Source organism: Phodopus roborovskii, unplaced genomic scaffold, assembly GCF_943737965.1.
Source record: "Phodopus roborovskii unplaced genomic scaffold, PHOROB, whole genome shotgun sequence".
Lineage (NCBI taxonomy): Eukaryota > Metazoa > Chordata > Mammalia > Rodentia > Cricetidae > Phodopus > Phodopus roborovskii.
In genome coordinates, this window is record NW_026125925.1 from 22,649 (window position 1) to 44,269 (window position 21,621).

At 38.7% G+C, this 21,621-nt stretch overlaps 1 protein-coding gene and 1 non-coding gene across 2 annotated transcripts in view; both read left to right on the plus strand.

Annotated features, from left to right (window-relative positions):
• LOC127217978 (melanoma inhibitory activity protein 2-like) overlaps nt 1–21,621 on the plus strand; it is a gene marked incomplete at its 3' end in the record, with an annotated part of 94,854 nt that overhangs the window by 8,077 nt on the left and 65,156 nt on the right. The window contains 5 exon segments of the mRNA XM_051178984.1: nt 9,623–9,695; nt 15,123–15,265; nt 19,890–20,021; nt 21,324–21,349; nt 21,445–21,529. Coding sequence (XP_051034941.1) covers nt 9,623–9,695; nt 15,123–15,265; nt 19,890–20,021; nt 21,324–21,349; nt 21,445–21,529 — 459 coding nt within the window.
• LOC127217979 (small nucleolar RNA SNORA26) lies at nt 18,547–18,668 on the plus strand. The gene has a single exon (XR_007834133.1). It is a non-coding gene; the product is annotated as a small nucleolar RNA SNORA26 (small nucleolar RNA).

Here is a 21,621-nt window from a genome sequence, read left to right on the forward strand (position 1 = left end):
AAGGGACATTCCATTTTACCCTTCACCAAGAGCAGAGTTTTCAACTCCTCTCACATCCTGAAAATAGAAATGAGTTCCATGTAGACTTGAGTCCCCATGCCAAACAAAATGCACCTGAACATCCATTCTGCACTGGAACCTCCTGAAACACAAGGAGACCTGGCTGTTTCCTTGGCAGTCATTTCTTCTCATTTTCAGTTTTAGCAACTGCTGTTGCCTATTTGATTCTATTGTTGCTCAAATGGAATCTTAATGCAATTGTAAATTCTCGATAATATTTTGTAAAGAAGGATGATTTAAATATGTATCTTATGAGTAAATTATTTCCATTTTTTTCATTCTGTATGATATCTTTGCTTTCCATTATTACCTCATCCATTATTATTATGCTATTATATGTGTAACCTTATAGTTGTGGATATCTTAAACTCAAAAGGCTATGTCTATAGACCTATGTTGTGTAGAAACTTCTAGTTGTAGACAAATGTAAACTTAACTGTAAATTTAATCATATGAATTTCAATTGAATAAATGTTTTGTTTCACATTGAGAGTAATAAAACTAGGCAGTGTCGCATTATCATGGTTCCATAAATTAGGACCTTTCTCTCTGCATTTCTCTCTCCTGGGAGGCGTGCCTTCCTGTTAACTACTCTCTTTGGCTTGTATCCCATGACTCTGTCAATTCTAACATGTTATTTCTGTGTATCACATGCATACATGATAACTGAGAAGGCCAGTGCAGGCCATCAGACCCCCTGGAATTGATTTTACAGATGGCTGTGAGCTGCTGAGTAGTTGATGGAAATTAAGCACAGGTCCTATGGAAAAAAATCCATAGGAGCTGTGCTTAACCATGGGAACCATCTCTCATATATCAGGCATGTCATATATTGTATGTGCTGATGCTAATTTTTTGTGCCTTAGTAAGGGTTTCTGATATCTGGCTAGAGTACAAATTGTACTCTGTACCATGTCTAACTTCTCATTGTTTTTAAGACATTTATTTTTTTTTAAAATAACACCAGTCTATTAATTATGTATATGCTACAAATTTTTTTCAAGTTTCAAGTATCAGATTTTATTATTATTATTATTTTATTTAATTTTATATAACAAAGTCCAATTAAATAAAAACAAACATTTATACACAATATTTGGGAATTTGGGCGTCGTTCTTTCCCAACTACTTCCTGCTGGTAAGGAGCCCTGTCATGGGGGATTCAAAGAAGATTCAGATATCCTGGCTGAAGTCGGTAGGGCTGTTTTGTCCAGCTGTTTAGAATGTAGGATCACCTCTGTTTCAGGTGGTCTGGTGTGATCAAACCACATTAGTCTGGAAGGGATTCACATCTTTTCATTTTCTGTGGAAACAAAAATAGAAATCCCTTTCCCCAGTAACTTGTCTTTCAACTTAAATTTCGTAGTCAAAGCATTTTTTTTAATTTAATATATTATTTTACTTGTCGATCCCAGTTCCCACTCCCTCCCTCCTTCCCTCCCCTTTTACCCTCTCTGCCCTCTCACATGCATTCTAAACACCCTCCCCCTCCCTTCCCCCCACCACAATTCCATATGTAGGGGAATGCCATCCAGTTGGGGTCATGTAGATCTGACAGGTCCTGTGAAGTAGGGACTAGGGCTTCTCTCCTGTCTCTAGATTAAGGCAGTCATCCCTCCATGGGGTATATGTTCGCAAAGTCCTTTTGTGCACCAGGGATACATCCTGCTCCACTGTCTGAGGTCTCTTAGACTGCTCAGTCCTTCTTGCTGAGACCCATATTCAGGGGCCCTGAGTCAGTGCCATGCTGGCTTCCCAGCTATCAGTCTAGTAGCCTGTTAGCTCCTCCTTGTTCAGGTAAGCTGTCTCTATGTGTTTCTGCCGCATGGTCTTTTCCTCTCCATCTGCATCTGGGTTCTAGTTCGACTCAGTGTTTATGTATGGGTGTTTGATCCTGTTTTCAACAGGCATTAGTTGAGGCCTCCATTGAGAAGTTAGTTGTTGATCTCACTCTCCTGGAAGGGCATTTATGATAGCCTTGCCACGGAAGCTGAGATTGTTAGTTGGGAGCAGTCTTGTAGTTCTCTAGACATTTCTTTGTGTTCAATTTTATCTTCAAACCAATATTGCCTCCCTCTTTTATGTTCTCTCTCTCTCTGTCTCTGTCTGTCTCTCTCTCTCTTACCTGTCTTCTATTCCTAACCAGGCTCAATCTTCCTGGTCGCATATGTTTTCCTTTCCTCCCCCTCATTTTCTCCTACTTGTCTCTACATTCACAGCCCCCACCTACTTCACCTGAGCTCTGGGGGACTAATCCCTTCCCAGTTCTCTGAGCGACTTTATATGAATCCCTTAGAATACACCTTGTATCCTAGTTCGTCTGGTGATGTGAATTATAGGCTGGTGATCATTTGATCTAGGTCTAACATCCACATATGAGAGAGTACATACTGTGTTCCTCTTTTTGTGACTGGGTTACCTCATTCAGGATGGTTTCTTCAAGTGCCATCCACTTGCCTGCGAATTTCCAGATACCATTATTTTTTTTCTGCAAAGTAGTATTCCATTGTGTAGAATACAAACTGTACTCTGTTCCATGTCTAACTTCTATTTGTTTTTAAGACATTTATGTGTATCCTCTTTAGCAGTCAAGGATATTAGGCAGGCAAATGTTAATGGATACATAAAAGTCTACCAGTAAAATAATTTGTGTTCTTGTTCATAATTGTTACCTCATTTGATCAGTTTTCACTCAGTAGATTCAATCTGTCAGGACCTCTTCAACTATCACTACCCACCGAAACTGTTAAAGGTATATATCTACTGTAGCTATTAAACTGAAATCATGATTTTCACCATGTCACAGAGACTCCACAAGGGTTGGTATGGCCATTAACCACTGAACCCATTGCTCCAGCCATATCTTGTGTTATATTTCCAGGTATCCCATCTGACCTGATGTATGTGTTGAAGGTTAGCTTTGGTGGCATAGTAAGGGTTTCTTGTATCTGGCTGTATTACAATCTTTACTCTTCTCCATATTCAACTTCTCATTGCTTTTAGGTCATTTACATAATCTGGTTTAGCAGCGAAGGATATTAGGCAGGCAAATGTCCATAGATATGTAATTAGTAGCAGTAAAATAATTTGGGTCTTGTTCTTAACTAGTTACTATATTTACTCCTTTCACATTTATTGATTGAATCTCTTTGGACCTCTTCAACAACCACTCACTATCCATTGAACTGGGAAAGATGTGTATCTACTATAGGTATTAGAGTAAATCATATTAAGAAAGTATAAGTTTCAAACATTTAAATTTATTTTTTTTCATTAATAGATGGTTTTCCATTTTTTAATTATTTTTATATTACATATCCATCCCAGTTCCCTCTTCCCTTCCACCCTCTTTTTTTCTCTCCCACCCCACGACCCATGCCCTACGACCATTCTTACCTCCCATCCCCTCCCCCAATCTACATGTAGTGTGATGCCTTCCAGGAGGGATCATCTAAATCTGTCAAATCATTTAGCATAGAGAATAGGCATTCTCTCCTCTCTCTACGTTAAGGGAATATCCCTTCATGAGGATTGTGCTCCCAAAGTCTTTTGTTCACAAGGGATATATCTTGGTTCCAATGTCCAAGTTCCCTTTGACTGCCCAGGCCTTCTAACTGAGACCCATGTTCAGGGGGTATGAGTCAGTCCAATGCTGGATTTCTAAGTATCAGTGTTGGGGCCCATTAGCTCCTCCTTCTTAGGGTCACCTTTCTCTATGTGTTTCTGTAGCCTGGTCCTGTCCTCCCTCTCTGCATCTGGATTTGTGTTTGACTCAGTGTTTAGTTGTGGGTGTTTGACTCTGTTTCCATCAGCTATTATATGAACACACCATGATGTTGGATAAGTTAGACTTTGATCTCATTATCAGGGAAAGGTATTTATGGTAGCCTTTCCACTGGTGCTCAAATTGTTAGCTGGGATCACTGTAGTACATCTGGACATTTCTCTAGGTTCAGTTTTCCCTTTGAAACTACAATGGCTCCTGCTTCTCTCTCTCCCCCCCCCTCTCCCTGTCACTCTCTTTTCTCTCATCTATTGCTCCTCAGACTCAATCTTTCTAGTCCATTTCCCATCTGTGGATACTCATATGAATCTCTTACAATCCTCCTTGTATACTAGTTTCTCTGGCTGTGTGAATTATATGCTGATGATCATTTGCTCTATGTCTAAAATCCATGTACGAGCACGTACATACCATGTTCCTCTTTTGATTAATATGTTACCTCATTCAGGATGAGTTCTTCAAGCTCCATCCACTTGTCTGTGACTCAAGTTCCATCCACTTTCCATTTGCCTGAATCAATACTTCTAGTCCCTTTCCCATCTGTGAGGATCCTCATATGAATCTCCTAGAATCCCCCTTTTATACTAGTTTCTCTGACAGTGTGAATTATAGGCTGGTGATCCTTTTCTCTATGTCTAAAATCCATATATGAGCAAGTACAAACCATGTTCCTCTATTTGTGAAAGGGTTACCTCATTCAGGATGGTTTCTTCAAGTTCCATCCACTTGCCTGGGAATTTCAAGATTCCATGGTTTTTCCTCAGAGTAGGATTTCATTGTGTAAATGTGCCACATCGTCTTTATCCATTCTTCAGTTGAGGGAATCTAGGTTGCTTCCAGATTTTTGCAATTACAAATAAAGCTGCTATGAACATAGTGGAACAGATGTCTTTGTTGCATGGATGTGTATCATTTGTATATATGCCTAAGAGTTGGATTGTCGGATCCTGGTGGTAGACTGATTCCTATTTTCCTGAGGAACTGCCTGTTTTTAGAGTTCTCCATTCATTTCTGTACCACATTTTTAATAGGGTTATTTGTTGTTTTGTTGACTAGTTTCTTGAGTTCTTTGTATATTTTGGAGATCAGCCCTGTGTCAGATGTCTTTGTATCTTTTCTGCACCTATACATGCAGGATCAGTACAAATGTATCACCACGGCTCTGACCAGTACAAACCAGCTAACATGTACCTTGGAGTTCTTTCCTTTGGCATCTCCAGACATAGCTCCCTTCATGCAGTATCCGTTACTACACTTCGTATTAGGTATGCAATTTAAGGTAAGCTATGTGAGTTGGAATTCTCATTGAGAAACTAGACTCTGTGTTTTTTATTGTACCTCAGTGAGTATCACCTCCCAAATGGTTGAATTGAATAGGGGATATAGCAGTAACCCCTTGATGCTAGACTGTGAGGAATGAGTTTTCCGAGGGAATGTGTTTAGTTAAGTGCTTGTTCCAAAGTGATCTGTGATCCACTCCAGTAAGTCAGTCAGGCCCCCATAAAGACACCAAGTGACCTGAAAAACAAGTATCACATGAGGATAAACTGAGTAGTGACAATATATGATTGAGGTTGGCCTCATTTGTTTGAAGGTCACCTTGTACCCTAGGAAAATAAGCTCCTTTTCAAGAAGAGGCATTTTTCTTGTTGATCAGAATGCCATCTTCATTATTCACAAAGACTTTATTCTAAAAGCCTCAAGTCATGGATAAACAACTATATCCTCAACACTTCTTCCTGTAAATTTTGCAGTCAGATCTTATATATGCAGTTACCTCAGGCTTCAGGACCCCATGAACACTATATAGTGAGGTCTATATAGACCTCACCCTCAAATTGATAGGTGCTACTTTCTCTGTCCAAATGGGAATCATATAGATGTAAGACAAAATGGTAGACCCTAGGCTCTAAAGCTAAAGATATTGCAGTCAGCTTTGCAAAGTAATTACTGTCTGTGACAAGAACAGCAATTTAATCACTCTCAGGCCCACTTGATTCAGCTTTTATACCTATAAAGCTTCTAGTTTTGTTTCTCAAAGAGAAGTACTTAATAGAGAATAGTAAATTCCCCTAGCTTTATAGAAAATCATCTTTCTGTCCACCTCCTTACCTCTCCATGCTAATGTTGAGTTATCCATTCAAAATTATCTGGGTCAGAACCAAGTTCTGCCCTTTTCTTTGGCCTCTTTCTCACAACCCAGTATAACAATGTCACCATACTGACATAACCACCTTGGACCACTTCCACCTTATTTTCTGACTCCCTAGAATATCCAGAAGATTTGACCTCCTGGACATGCTATAATTGAAATCTTCTAACTTTCCACATAGCTGGTTAAAACTCACATCATTACTCACTAAGTTGACTTCAATGTTTTTCTTGTTTCATTCTATCAACCTAAGCACATGAAGGATGATCCACTACAAACAGGAAACAGATTAGTCATACCTCTGCAGTCTACTCACAGAGCCCCAAACTACTGAAAGCAAAGGAAACATTATATTGTCCTATCACCGTACCATGACATGAATTTGCAAAGCCTCTAGTTCTCTCGTGGGCTCATTCAAATCCATTCTGAGGTCTGTCCTGTTCCTATCTACTCATAGCAGGTGGTACCTGATGTTCCTGATGCTCAGAAGGGCAGAAGCCTAGTCTTCTCTAGACACACCTACTTGCTCACTAGTTCTGCCTAGTTCTTCAACTTTTTGTTATGCACCAGCATTTCTGTGTAAACCCTTATTACCCACTTGTCTGCATGTTTATTATCCATTCACATGGGAATCTCTTCTACCTTTCTGTCATTTTCTCTACTGTTCTAATCACCATCTAAAACATTACATGTTTGACTTATTAAATTATTACATGACTCTGCACCTACATATAAATTCCCTCCTTGTATTCGCACAACGTTTGTAGCTGTCAAAAAGCTATTTGGTAATTAGAATATTTTTGAATGGGATGTTCAATGTTTTATCCATCATCTGTTTGCTACTTAGTTTTACATTGCAAGTGTTTTACATATATAAATTTAAAGAAGGAAAGATTTACTTTGTTTCATTTTCAAAAGTTTCTGTTTGTAGTCACTTAATGCCCTTTCTATGAGTTTACAATGAGACAGAAAATCATGGCATAGAGGAAAGAGCAAGGTAGAACTTACTTCCTGGTGGCCAAGTAGAGAGAGCCAAGTAGGTCCTGGGGTAGCGTGAATATTTCCAAACCATGTTCCCAGTAACTGAATTCCCCAGCAAAACCTCACCTTCTCCAATTTCCAGCATCTCCACAAAAAGTATTATCAGCTGGGGTGGATTTCAAGTCCCAAGCCTGTGGGAGACTATGTACACATATGCAAATGTAGTGTCTGATTCTGTTGCTAAGCATTAATGCTTTTTAAAACCCTCCAGCAAAGGCCTTGGTGAGGTGCAGCCTGCTGTATCTACAGGGTTAAGGTCTTCTGCTTAGGAGAATCAGAACTATACTTACTGCTCTGTTGTTGTAGGAATCATGTTCCAGTGTATTTTCTGAGATTCACTTCTCTGAAGGAAATTCCAAACTCCCGATGTGGGGATGGGATATGTTCTTGGCAGGGTAATATGGGAATTACCACGGCATAGGTTTGTCAGTGAAATGAGTAAAAGGAGGGGGTGAAGGTAAGACTGAAGATCATGTCTGAGGCAGTATCCAGGGAATACTCCACTGTCCTCTTTATTCACTTAATTCAGTAGAAGCATAACCCACGGATGGCATCTGGCAAGAGGCAAGAGGAATCTCTTCAACTTCCTCATGGAAAACTGATGACTGGCTTTCTAAATAGACAGAGAAAATGACATGGAAACCATAAGTTTTCTCTTCCAAAAGAGAAGATGTAGGCTACGAGGCACATAAACATTCCTTCAAGACTCTTTACTTGACTTCTCTTCTTCCCACCACAACAGATGACAACTCTCATTGTCTCTTTAATACTCACTGTTTAATTTCCTCAGCCTGGCACCCAGTAGGGATGCAGTAATGATTGCAGAATAAATGTACAATTAAACACTGAACATGAGCATAAAAGCAGAGATGAAATCAAACTTACTTAAAGACAAACTGTCCCCAGATCAGTTCAAAGTGGCTTTGAAAGGAGGAGAAAACAAAAGTTACAGTATAATTTGAGAAGAGCAGCAGACAGGAGCCAAGGAACATACCTGTTCAGAGTTTTGAGCAAAAACCTGTACCCATGAAAGTTTATTCAAGAAGTACAAAGATGGATTCTGGCAAGCTAAGAAATAAAAGAAGGAGAGACACACATGTTTTCTGTTTTCTTAGTTCTGTCAAATGATCTCTTTCTTAGTGTCATTAGTGACTCATATAAATATGATTTCATCTTGATAAAGGAGCATCCCAGAGATTACTATTTGATCCTCATGCTTTCTAAGTATTTTGTTCAATTTAGAGAACTATCAAGCCCCCAGAATGACCAAGGAATGAATAGGGTAGAGAAGGAATTTACTCTCTATCATGAGAGGAAAGAGAAAGCAATAGGTATAACCCAAGATTAATGAATATACTGTGGTCTAAGCTCCTGGAATGCTATTTCTCCCTCCAAACAACAAAGAGTAGAGGCAGAGAGATTTTCAACAGGAAAAACCAAGTATTACTCAAATAAGAATAGAACTAAAAATTATATTAAAAGTAGGAGGCTTACTACCAAATTTCTCTACCAATGAATTTGGACAGCGTGTGGAAGAAATTGAAAAAAGAGAGATCAAGAAGACCTCTTTGAAAGTGATATTAAAATAGTCTACAGTCTGTGTTAATATGATATTTCTCTCATGTATACACCCTCAAATGCACATATCAGGCTCATTACTTGACCTGAGACAGTTTATATATTGTGAAGTAATGACTGCTGGCTCAAATAACATTTAAGAAGAGGGTCTTGTGTAATGGCTCAATGGGTAAGAGCATTTGATCCATAACAAAGATGATTAATAATCCTCAGCACCAACCTAAAAAGCCAGGCATAAATGCATATACTTCAGCATTGAGAAGCAGAGAGACAGATACAGTGAGCTCTGGCCACATATCCTAAAAAAAAGGCAGTCTTCATATTCAAAAATGATCCCCCTTTTCAAGACAATAAAGTAGAATATTGTAGAAATCAATTGATGTCCTGTTGTGAACTCCATGTGTGTATGAACAGATGTGTCTATCTGTACACTCATGTTCATGTACCTCACACATTTACGAATATAATAAAAATCTAACCAGACTAGAAGAGAAAGCAAAACTCCAGCTTTACATACATGCTTAAAATATTAATGCATAGTACTACTGACAGCAAAACCAAGAAAATGTTTCAAACTTTCCAAAACCCATAGTCTTTTTTACTACATCCCAGATGTTCTCAGCAATAAAGGCATCATTTGTTAAAAAAAGAAGAACACAAGGAGGAAGAGGAGGAAGAGGAGGAGTTGAAGAACGAAGAGGAAGCAGCAGCTGCTTGGTATGTGCACATCTATATTATATATATATATATATATATATATATATATATATATATATATAATTTGGGAACTGGAATGGAAGGGATCAAGTTGGAATGAAAAAAAGTGACAAGGGAGAGATACAAAAGGATATAGTAAAATCAAAGACCATTTGAAGGGCAGTATAGACGCACAAAACAGAAGAAACATCGTAAAGTACAAGAAGCCAAAGAATGCCTATATATTCTCAACAAATAAAGCCTCCATTACCATGTACGTGTTACATCTAACTGTGCTGTTTGCCCCACAGGAAGCTATAGCCCAGGTAGGTTCAAAGGTTGGAATTGAAGGAGGTTCATATGGAAAGAGCAGAAGGTTGCAAAGTATGTATAACCTACTAAAGAGAATGGGAAATACCTTAGAGTGGAAAAAGAAAGGAGTTTTTAATACCAGATTGATCCAATCTCAGATGTGTTTTAGGAATGCATGATATATGGAGGTTGGAGTAGGAGAAGGCAACTTCAGAGCAATAGAAGGATCATAAGGTTTTATTATCCGGGGTAATATACCAAAAATTCAAGTTCCGGTGCTCATTCTAGATTCATTAGGTCGGGAGCAGGGTTCAAGAGTCTGGAGTTTTCTGTCAGCATTTGCAGGTCATTCTAAACTCCACAGATTATAACTGAAGTAACATTAAAAACAAATGACATCCCAACATCAACACTTCTCTATGTCTCCTTGGCTAGTTTTCTCATGTAGCTCCCAATTAGCTCATTGCCAAGAAACATTCATAGACATCTCTGAGCAACAGTGATCACTGACAGCTGACAGTTTCCTGAGAGTACAAGGATAGAAGATCTTTCTCGATATAAGTAAAGACCTGACTATTTTGAGAGAGCCAAACTTGGGAGTTGCTTCCACATCTCTTGTAACATTTGAAACTTAGAAATTCTGTTTCCATGTATATAGCCAAAGTTATAGTGATGTATTTAAAAACCAACATCAGCTGCAGTGCTGAATTCTAGGACTCCCCATCTCCCAACATCAGCATCTCTGAAAGAAACTTTGCAGAAACTGAAAGCTGGTCTGTATAGGTAGTAACACATCAGGGGGAAACTTATTTAGTGTGTGATCATAACCTATCTAACATATTTTCCTTATTCCACTTAAAAAGCCACAGAAACCTACTTACAAATCACCTCTGTGAATACAAGTTACTGTGGAAGGACAGAAGCTCAGTGAGGCAGAGGAACATGATCCCAGCCAGATCTACCTACAGGAGAAGAACCCCATCCCATCTTTCCTTTCATCATATCACATCTCAGAAGCAGCTTCTGTTTAGATCCATGGAACTTAAGGAGACTGTCCACTGGAGCAGTCTCTGACTACTGCACACTCTTCAGAATGTCACACTCTGAAATGAAACTCATCTCAGCATCAAGCGTTCTTATTTGTGAACTGGGCTGTTGTAGAGATTTAGTTTCCTGAAATATTACTGCCTTAACAACTATTAGATTTTTCAGTGCACTGAGGGAAAAATTACATTAGATCCCACATCGTGTGAAATTAATAATGTTTGAAATTTCAGTAATTGATATAGTTTCAATATATACTTATATATGTATACTTAAAACTGAGCTGTAAACAGAGAGAGCAGTCTGGGAAGAGTTTAAAAGTTAAACAATACAGCAACACAAACAATGCTGTCTAAAAGGACATGTACTCAGCTCAGTTAGTAGAGTACTTACCTAACATGCAGGAAGCTCTAGGAATAATGCACACCCACCTCCACACCTACCAGATATAAATAGTGGTTCATTCCTGCAGTACCAGAATTGGCGAAGTAGAGGCAGGAATGCCCCAAGTTCCCCGGAAGTCTTGAGTTATACAATAAGTTTGTGGCCAGCCTAGGCTACAAGAGCCCCTGTCACACAAATACCCAAAGAAAGAAATCCACTGCTTACTGTGTACCTTACCTACCAATGGGTAATGGACTGTTGAACTAGATTCAGCATGCTTTCAACCAACACTCAGTTGGGTCTTTGGGATTCTGCTCTAAGGGAGGAATGACAGTTTCTTGACACCTAAGAGTATTTCAGGAGATGATGGCTCACCTGGAGTGGTATGGTGCTTCTAAGATATAGTTCTAGTTCTAATTCAGGCACATAGTCTTTGGTCAGTCTACATCAGAGCTTTCTTTAATCACAAGAGTGGAGAGACCTGACATGGCATGTGATCTACTGACAAGAGTGTAGCCAATAGAGAAAATGCTCTAGTTAAATTGCCTTCAGCAATGTGAACTTTATCTTGTACCCATGTGTAATTTTCTAAATTACAGTGCTAAAGGAACAAACAGATTGTGTATCTGTATGCCTGTGATTATGTCTACTTCTGATATGTAACTCACTTTTAAAATTATAATTACCTCTTACTATGAATAAAGATAATTACCTTTACCTGAAGGGAGAGAAGTGGGTGTAGGGGGTGGGTACATTCTCAGGTTCTTGGAGAGCATCAGAAGGGTAGACACTGCATCTTCTGAAGCAGGACTGTTTCAGGAGTTCTTTACTATTATCTTTATAAGTTGTTCACTAATGAAACACCTGTTTATCATTTATCTTGGGTCTAATGAACTCATTAATACCCCACATTCACATGGAGGTAGAAAAAATAAGTTATTCCATTGGTTTGAAATTACAATCCTATTGAAGAATATAGTTATTGAATTGGTAGGAAAACTAACTCCTTATGACTGGACAGATCATTTCAAAAAGAAGCTAAGAACTGATCTCTGTTAGATTACAGCACACTGACTTAGCCCTGACAGGGAGGTGGAGGAAGTAAACACAGCAAAGTCACAGCACAGAACTACACAGGTGTGTTTGTCATTATGGATTTAATCACAAGAAAGCAACTTTTCTGTCCTGGGCTCATCTGCTGAATGTTATTCTCATCCAACTTCTCCTTTTTAATTGTCCCTCAACTCACTTGGAAGGACCACAAATTAAAGGGCAGCCATGTATGTGAACACCAGACACATGAGTGGTTAAGAGAAAAAACCCTAGGTGCCACTTGGTTAATTTCTGGTTGTTTTAAATTTGTTTTCTTTCACAACACATGGAAAGCAAATCTCTCTCATGAGACAGTGTGAATTTCTTCATCTCACTGACAAAATGACCCTCCTCAGTGGTCACTGACGAAAAGAGTATAACTTCATTCTACTCATGCAAGACATGCAACTAACATGAATGAAAAACTTCAAATATTTTGATCCTGACATTGAGGCTTTTCTCCAAACTAGTTAGAATATGGTTATATTGACATCCACCCTCCATTACAGGCCTTTACTATTTATATTATGGTTGGTAAGAAATCCAGATATTGAGTATAGCTAAGTGTCTATGTAGGGAATTTACCATCCCAGAGAGTGCAAAAAGGAAAAGAATATCATCCCTAGATAGTAGAGTAATAAAACTTAGTTGTGAGTGTAGTTCATGTTAAAACACACATGGTTCTTGATCCTTTCTGTAGCGTTCACGTACGCACGCACACACACACACACACACACACACACACACACACACACACACACACACGGCAAAACACACAAGTAAAATAGGAAAAATAATTCTATTGTTCCTTCATTTCACTTAAACTTGTACATTTGACTGATCAAATAAAAATAATAAATCAAATTCTTATGATGTGATGATTCTTTAGGCCTTGAGATAGTCTTGTGGGTAAAGATGCTTGCTGTCAAAGGTAAAGACCTACTTTAAGTCTTCTAGACTTACACAATTCAAAACTAGGAGAGAACAATTCAAATCCTAATTTGGCCTCTGACCTTATGTTTACAGTGGCAAGGGTTCACACTGACTAATAAATAATTAAAAGTGTAGAAAGAGTTCACTTAATTCTTCAAGACAATATCTGTCTATACATTTGCTGTGCTCGCAAGTTTTGCATATCAATGAAAGAATTGCAAAGGTGGAGTGTTCCTAGGACTCAGGAGACCATCTAAAAAGAAGAGGATATTCTTGTGTTTATGTGAACATTGAGGTCACATTTGAGAAGTGCTTGTTATATAAGAGACACTATTGTGAAGCAATTTGCAAATATCATGCCCCCTCTAAAAAATAATCCTGAAGAACACACCAAGGAAATAACAGAATTATGAAGAGCTTTGAAGAATTATTGGAGCTGGATTTGAAAAGTTATGTGTGCTTCAATGTGTAGCTCTTGATGTTTGTGGAAACTGATTCCAATAAGATGTTCAAGTGAACACTGAGAAGTGAAAACAATAAAGAAGTTAGTAGTGCAATTCTTGGGACGAAGTAACAGATTGGAGATGGGAATTCAAAGCAGAAAATATGGAGGTCAACAGAGCTTGTATTTTAACGTAAATGAATACTCCCTTGGGGGTAATACCAAAAACTACTAATAAAGAATAACTTTTTGTGGTATATATCATCATGTCTCCATCTCAAACTAAAGGATTATAAAAGCTATTGAAAATCTATTAAGAATCACTCAGGAGTGTCGCATGCTTTTAACCCCAGCCTTTGAGGCTGAGGTATGCGGATCTCTATGAGTCCAAGACCTGCCTGGTGTATAAGAACAGGTTCCCAGGCAGCCTCTGAAAAAAATGTTCCAAGAAACAAAAAAAAAAAATTCTACTAAGAAAACTATGAAAATGAGTGATCAAGATCTGCCACCAGATCCAAATTATAAAGGACCTCAGACTGTTCTTCACTACCTTGCCAATATGCCATGTTGACATTTTCTGCTTAGTGTATTTGAACAGTGTCACTGCTGGCCTACAGCACACATGCACTGGAGTTTCAGGCTTATTCTGCATGTAAGAAAGCTTAGTTGGGGCCAAAACCCCACACCAGTCAGCTCTGCCCTAAAACCACATGGCCCAAAGTGATAAACTGAATTTGGGCAGGTACAGGTGGTACCTAGTTTTCCAACTTGGTGTGGTTCAGTGCGTTCAGCAAACACAGGTAGCTCCCAGAACTTCCTTGAGGGCAATTAATACTTATCAGTTGAATCTTTTGTTCAATTACCCTGAAGGTAACAACTGGGAAATGAACTGACACATCAGCTCTAACTTTCAATTTAGGGAAAAAAAAAACCAAATTTCTGTTGCTTAAAAACTTTAGATGGCCTGTTTTATTTGTTTGTTTGTTTTTGTTTTCTTTTCCAACATACTTTGTCAAGTTCCTACATAGTTTTCTTGGAGGAAATTCAAAGCAGTCATTATAGGGAAGCACATGCAGCAATGAAATGAGACCTAACCCTGAAAAATAAAAAAGACATTTCAGAGCAGTGACTCTCAGGTCCTACATTTGAGATACACAAAAGAATCAGATTATTTCATGAGGCCTACAAATAGGATGCTAAATAGGGCAGTGCTGAGCAGAATGTCTTCAGGAATTAGCACACACACACACACACACACTACTGCTATTAATTCCGAGTCAAGAAGGGATATTTCTTAGGAGTCAAGTGGTACAGCTGGGCTGATCACAGTGAGTTCGAAGTGTGAATGCCTCATCGTCTCTTACCTCAGAGGCCGTTTTCTGACACTTATTATGACGGAGGATGATGTCTCTGCGTAGGAGAGTTTTCCCCTAGCTACTGCACTGTGGCTTTTAGACTGGAGAGGATAGGACAGAGTGTGATAGTAGCTGTAACTTTGTAACTTGGGGAATGAGCTTTCACTCTGGGGCTTGCTCCAGTGTTCCATAGGAGAGTGGTTTGTTTTTTTTTTTTTTTTTTTTTTTTTTTTTTTTTTGACTTTATAGGACAGAGTGCGATAGTAGCTGGGGATAGGGGGCTGAGCTTTCACTCTGGGGCTGTGCCCCAGGCCTTGGAGTGTAAGTCTGCAGCCCCACACTGGGTGCTTCAGCTTCTCTTGCTCCAGCTCTCCAGGACTCTGGTGTTGGAGGTCAGAGTGCCAGTGTTGACGCGTCAACTGAGATAAGGAGTTGGAGAGGGCAGTGGTGCCAGCCGGCCCCAGAACCCTTCCCTTTCCCAGTGCCCCCCTCACTGTGCTCTGCTGCTGTCCATCTGTACAGCTGCAAGGCCCCACATCGTGGGCACAGGGATGGCGGTGACTCATACTACCACCGTGGAGTGCCCATGGAGGATTTTTTGAGCTGCTGCCAGTTCTAATTATCTTCATGTTCTGTGAATTTAAAGTAAGTAGTGCCATGCACATGGTTCATTTGCCCATGAATAAAAATGCTCTATGGAGGTTCTAAATGAAATAAGGATTTTGGTCATTTTCATCATGTTGGCTGTTTTGGGAGAAAATACACAAAATTAATGCACAGTTGAAGTCTATTGCCTATAGAAGTACACATGCAAAACAAGGGAAGGGAGTGATTATTTTTCCTTGGGTTGCTGGGAAAGTCTTTAGACTGAGCAAATAAGTTTTAGTAGATGAGGTGTGAAAACAGCATGCACAGGAGCTCACAGCATAAGTGAGCCAAGGGCCTGATGTGAAATGATGCTTACTGTAGACCAGTGGGTCTCAAGGATTGCTGTGGGGGTGTGAGATCCAGCACAGGCTCATCAGTGGTGAGACACATAGAAAAAAATATATAGATATTCCTGATAGTATGAGAATCAAATGTCAGGGAAAAATAAACACAGGAAGGAGAATTGATAGGGGTAAGAATAGAGAAGTTGGTCCTAAATAGGGCAAGAAGAAGTAAGAGCTAAAATGAGTGTGACTTTCTTGATTAGCTGTAGAGAGGGGTGGGATGTGTATAAAATCTAGAATAATCCCAAATTCCTGGCTGTGTCAGTTAAGTTACTGAGATGGGGCTTATGGGAAGAGAAGCATATTGTAGATGAGAGATGATTTCAGTTCACATACATCTCTCTCAGAATCCACAATTAGGGCCTAGGGAGATGGCTCAGTTCGTAAAGGAAAGTGCTTTCCATGATCTGGAGTTGGAGCCCTTAAGGCAATGTAAATACTGGGTGGAGGTGTGAATAGAGGAATCCCAGGTTCACTGATAATCAGTTTATCAGAGAATGTGTGAGCTCTAGATTGAGTGAGAGACTCTGCCTTAGAAAAAGTGAGGTAGAAAAGGAAGACATTACCACAGCAGCCTCTGGCTTTTCACATAAAATACACAGGCACCTAGCAGTTACCAACACTTATTTTTGATAAGGTTGTGGGTGAGGAACATGGAGAGATTTTGCAGACTTGGCTGGATTTTCTGTGGTTCAGTGGGCTGTGTGGATGTGTGTTGCATTTTGTAAGGGAACAGTTCTCTCCCCTTCAGGATGGTGTTAGCTGTGAGTTTTCTATTAGTGCAGTTTGTCAGATTGAGAAAAGTAGTCCTAGTTTGCAGTCTCCTGATGATTAGAAGGTTGATTTTCTTACATATTTTATTACTATCTGTTGAGATCTTCTTTTTCTTCATTTCTTTTACTGTGGATTATGACATTGGTTTATTTAAATGAACATTACATTGCTTTCTGTGTTTATATGGTGTGTGTGTGTGTGTGTGTGTGTGTGTGTGTGTAAATGCAAAGCCCCAAGAGTCGGTTTTATCCTTCTACCACATTGGTGATGGGGGTCAAACACAGGCCCTAAGGATTGGTGGCAAAGTTTTTACCTGCTGAACTATCTTCTAGGCCCAATAATATTAAAATTTTTATTTAGATGTATTTATTATTATATATAGTGTGTTCTTTCTCCTTATATCCCTGCAGGCCAGAAGAGGACACCTCATTGCAGATGGTTGTGAGCTACCATGTGGATGCTAGGAACTGAACTCAGAAGCTCTTGACAACTAGCTAATGTTTTTAACCATTGTGAGATCTCTCCAACCCTTGCCCCCACATATTTTTTTTTACAAAGTCTTTTATGACTACACATTTTCCTGTTAAACACTGAATTAATTGTTTTGTGTTGCATTTTATTATTGAAAAAAAATTTTATGTTCATTGATGTTTTGCTCTTGCATGTATGTCCATGCGTCACATGTTTGCTGTGCTTAAAGATGCCTTAACTGGTGACATATTTCCCTGGAAATGGAGTCATAGATAGTGGTGAGCCACCAAGTGGATCCTGGGAACCAAACATGGGTTATTTATCTAGAAGAATGACAAATGCTCTTACCTGCTGAGCTCTCTCTCCATCCCTTCTTTTTTTTTTTTTTTTTTTTTTTTTTTTGATAACTAATTTTAACCCGTTGTAATCAGAGAATATGCTTCTTGAAATGGGAATTTTTTAATTGATTTTTTACTATTTTAAACTATATGTATGTGTGTGTATGTGCTTGTAGCTTCAGCTGCCCAAGGAAGCAGCAAGAGGGCATCAGATCTCACAGAGCTGGAGTCATGGGCAGGCACTTAGGGACTTCTTGACATGGATTCTGGGAACTGAAGTCTGCTCCTCTGCAAAAGCAGCAAATGTTTTCAGCTGCTGAGCCATTTCTCTGGGCTTGGCCCTGTGATTTGATTATATAAAGGATCAAAACAAGAAACAAACAAAGAAAATATTGAGGTGTGTTATAGCTTAGTGCCTGGATTTTTTCTGAAGAATCTTCCATGTACATTTGAGAGTGAATGTATTTTCTGCTATTATTGCATAGTATTTTGCTAGTATGATAGTCTAACTTATTTGTAGTGATTTTACCTCATTCTCTTTTCATGCTGACTCACTGAAAGTGAGATCTAAAAATAACTAACTACTTTTGGTGAACGGTTTGTTTTATCCTTACTTCAACAGATTTACTTCATTTTGTGGTTCTCTTGCATAAAATCCTACATCTTAAAGACTGAGCTAGCCTTTTCCATCACATCTTTGTTTCTAGTAACAGTTTTAGTCTTAGCCTTTTTTATCTGCTATCAGAGGAGTCAATCTACTTGTTTATGATCAGTTAGTATTGGGGCCTGGTGATAAAGACTAGAATAACCCACAGAGGGAAGATGGATTCAGGAAGAGGTAATATATGCAATTAACTGCAGGCATGACTCTGTGAGGTGTGGAAGAATATTTTAGAGGGTATGTGGAGGGCTTGGTTATACATTCATAGTCTTTGGAGGGAGATAATGGAAATATTTGCCATGCCTGAATATCTGTTCTGGTGATCCTAGAGGCAAATCGTTGTTATCATTGCCTTGCAACATGATATCACACTTTTGTGTATGTGGCTCAGGTGAGAAAGAGTCAGGACCAGGATAAAATATTTTTAACCCTTTTCTGAGCCCTTGTAAGGTCAGTCCTGTACCTTAAGGATCTAAAACACAAGGTTAAAGGAACTCTCCATGAAACCCAGAGCAGAGGCTGTGCACCTACACTTTGGATTCTTTCTGGAGTCACAGATGTAAAAAGGAAAATAAAGATACAGGGAATAAAAAAAAGAGGATACTATTGCATGTATTTTTTTTTGGTAGAAGTTAATAAGCTGTAGACAGCAGCTTGTAAAAGGTCCTTGTCATGTACTAGCATAAAACAGGTTTTATAGATAGTAATTATCTAAGGATTTGTTGTTCATTTTGTCAGACCCCAAGGAGAAGACAGCTGTGGAGATTCTAGATGGTGTGTGTTGATGCCTGGAACGAGTCAAGCCCATCATTTCTATGGTTGTTTTTGAAAGAGCCATTTTCTTTTTGGGCTCAAACTGCATTAATTTAACTCAAGAGAAAAGAAGGAAGGGTTTAAATCCCAACTCTGAAGCTCTGTCAGTTGTTTCTTCTCACTCTCCCTTCCTCAGAGGACAAGCTGCGGATCAGTGTTTTTCCTCTGCAGGAAATGTTATTTCAAACCCAGTGTATAGGGATAAATCATGAACCTGAACTCAGGGAAAAGAACCCAACCCAGATCATTGATACTTTTCTTTTTTTCTGGATTTAAAAATCTTTGGTAGGGATGGTGTCCCTCACCTATCTCCTTAATAAATACATGGAGATTTATTCTTACTTACGCATGGCTGGCCATAGCTCAGCTTTTTTCTAGCCAGCTTTTCTAAATTAAATTATCCCATTTCTCTTTATGTGTTGCCTCTGAGCTCTTTTCCCTTTATTTATTCTATATGCCTTGCTTTCCTTCTTACTCTGTGACTGGTGCCCTTGGTGTCCTCCTCCTCTTGTCCCTGGATCTTCTCTAGGTCTCTCCTCCTATTTATTCTCTCTGCATGCCAGCCAGCCCTGCCTATTTTTTTCTGCCTAGCTATTGGTCTGTTCAGCTCTTCATTAGGCCAATCAGGTGTTTTAGACAGGCAAAGTAATGCAGCTCTACAGAGTTAAACAAATGCAACATAAAAGAATGAAACACATATAAAATATCCCACAATGTTCTTTTCTTGATACTATATCCTTATCCTTTAACTCTCCTGGAGTTATGCTCTGTGGAATCTCCCCATAACTTCTGTTTGAAAACTACTGTTTCACCACACTTACTAGAAAACATATTAGGAGGCATTCTGCTTTGTATTTTATGGTAGCACATTCAATATGAATAGAGTTGGCCACAGCCACCTGTGCCTGTCTTTGTACCAGTACTGTTGAAGAAGCATGCTCATAGGTTTATTTTCTTTGTTTCGAAGGTTGTGGCAGCAGTGTCTGAAGATAGGGCAACAAGCTTTGATCCTAGTGAGCCATCATTAGAATCCCTGATATGTGTGGTTGCCATTGCACTGCTTACCATTTTCTTATTTCTTTGGAGAGGATAGGGATCAGTAAGTTACCACTTATAGTAAGTGATAAGTGAATGGTCATTCTAGGTTTTTTGCTTTTGTTTTTTAAGTTTATTTCCTTTTATGTGTATGACTGTTTTGCTTGTATGTATGTGTGTGTGTTACATGTTCCTGGTCTACAGAAGTGATTAGTGGGCCATTGTTGGATGTCCTGGAGCTGGAATTACTGATGATTGTGAGCTATAATGTCGATGATGGCATTGAATCTTTGTCCCCTACAAGACTAACAAATGCTCTGAGCCATTTCTCTGTAACCTTCATTTTGTGTTTAGACTGAACAACTAATTGGAGAAACTTGTTATTTCAGGGAAATGAGTTAGGTCTCAGTGTTCTGCATTATGCTAACAGGTGGTTTTTAAAAACTGAACAGGGATTAACAGACATATTTTTATGTAAGTATATTTTAAAAGATTTTATTGTAGGGATACTACACACTAGTACTAAAGCCCCAACTTTCTTTCTTTCCCTTTTCTTCTTTAAATTTGGGGTGTCTGTGCTTGTTTTTAACAATATTAAAAAGTTTGCAGGTATATCTACTTCCCAACTAAGAGTAAAAATCGCTGCTTTCATGGCTCTCCTGGATCATATATTGCTATTTCCTATGCTAACTGCTTTTAAGGAGGGAGTCATAACATAGCCTTTTCTTTCTGAGACTTCTTTTTAGATGTTGGCCTTTGTGCTTCTGACTGACTTCATTTCTAATATCTTCATGGTTTTTTCTTCCTTACCTTCTGCTTACATATATCCCACTATTTTTTTTCTTCCAGTTTTCTGTCTCTGTTTTCTAGGTGGCATGAGTGTCTTGTTTGCGTCCTTTGATCACTTTACCCTATCCCCACTGTTCTCAAGGGTGTATTTATCCCTTCCTCATCGAAAGCTGAAGTATGAAGAAGAAAAAGACTAATGAGTTTTTTAGTCAGTCAAGGTCTAGGGTCCAATGATATTACATATATTTTTATTTTGATTAATAACCGTAGGAGATTTAATAATGGTGGCTCCTTAAAATACTTTGTTTTAGAGCCAATATATGCATGGGAAACATGGGGTTAAGTGGAATTATACAGTTTTCTTTAGAATGAGACTGTTTCAGAGACACACATGATACCACACAATGGGAGACCTTACTATATAGCATTGTTTTCATTTGAAATAAAAGGCTTTCGGGTAATTTATTTACCATAAGGCCATAAGAAATTTGGCTTCTTAAAGCTGGAAGTAGAATTCAGATAGATTTGCTTGAAGATATATTTGATTTAATGTAGTTTTGTTAAATTTTTGTTTCAGATTCAGAGCCGACTTTATTTGAGTAAGTAGTCTTTTTTGATTTTAGATCTTGTGATTGTATCTAATTTAAAGTGTTTTCACACTTTAGTACTAATAATCTTTCCTTTGATTTCTCAGTAAGAGAGAATAGACTGGCTGTGGAACTTGCAATGGAAATAAAAAAGAAATGTGATCTAATTGACAAAGTGTGCCTTGCTCAAGAGGAGGTAAGATGTGTTTGAAAATACCACCCATCACATTGTGCTGTTTAATTGTTCTCCATGGGTTATTGCCTGCCATCAGAGCTTTGTTTCAGACC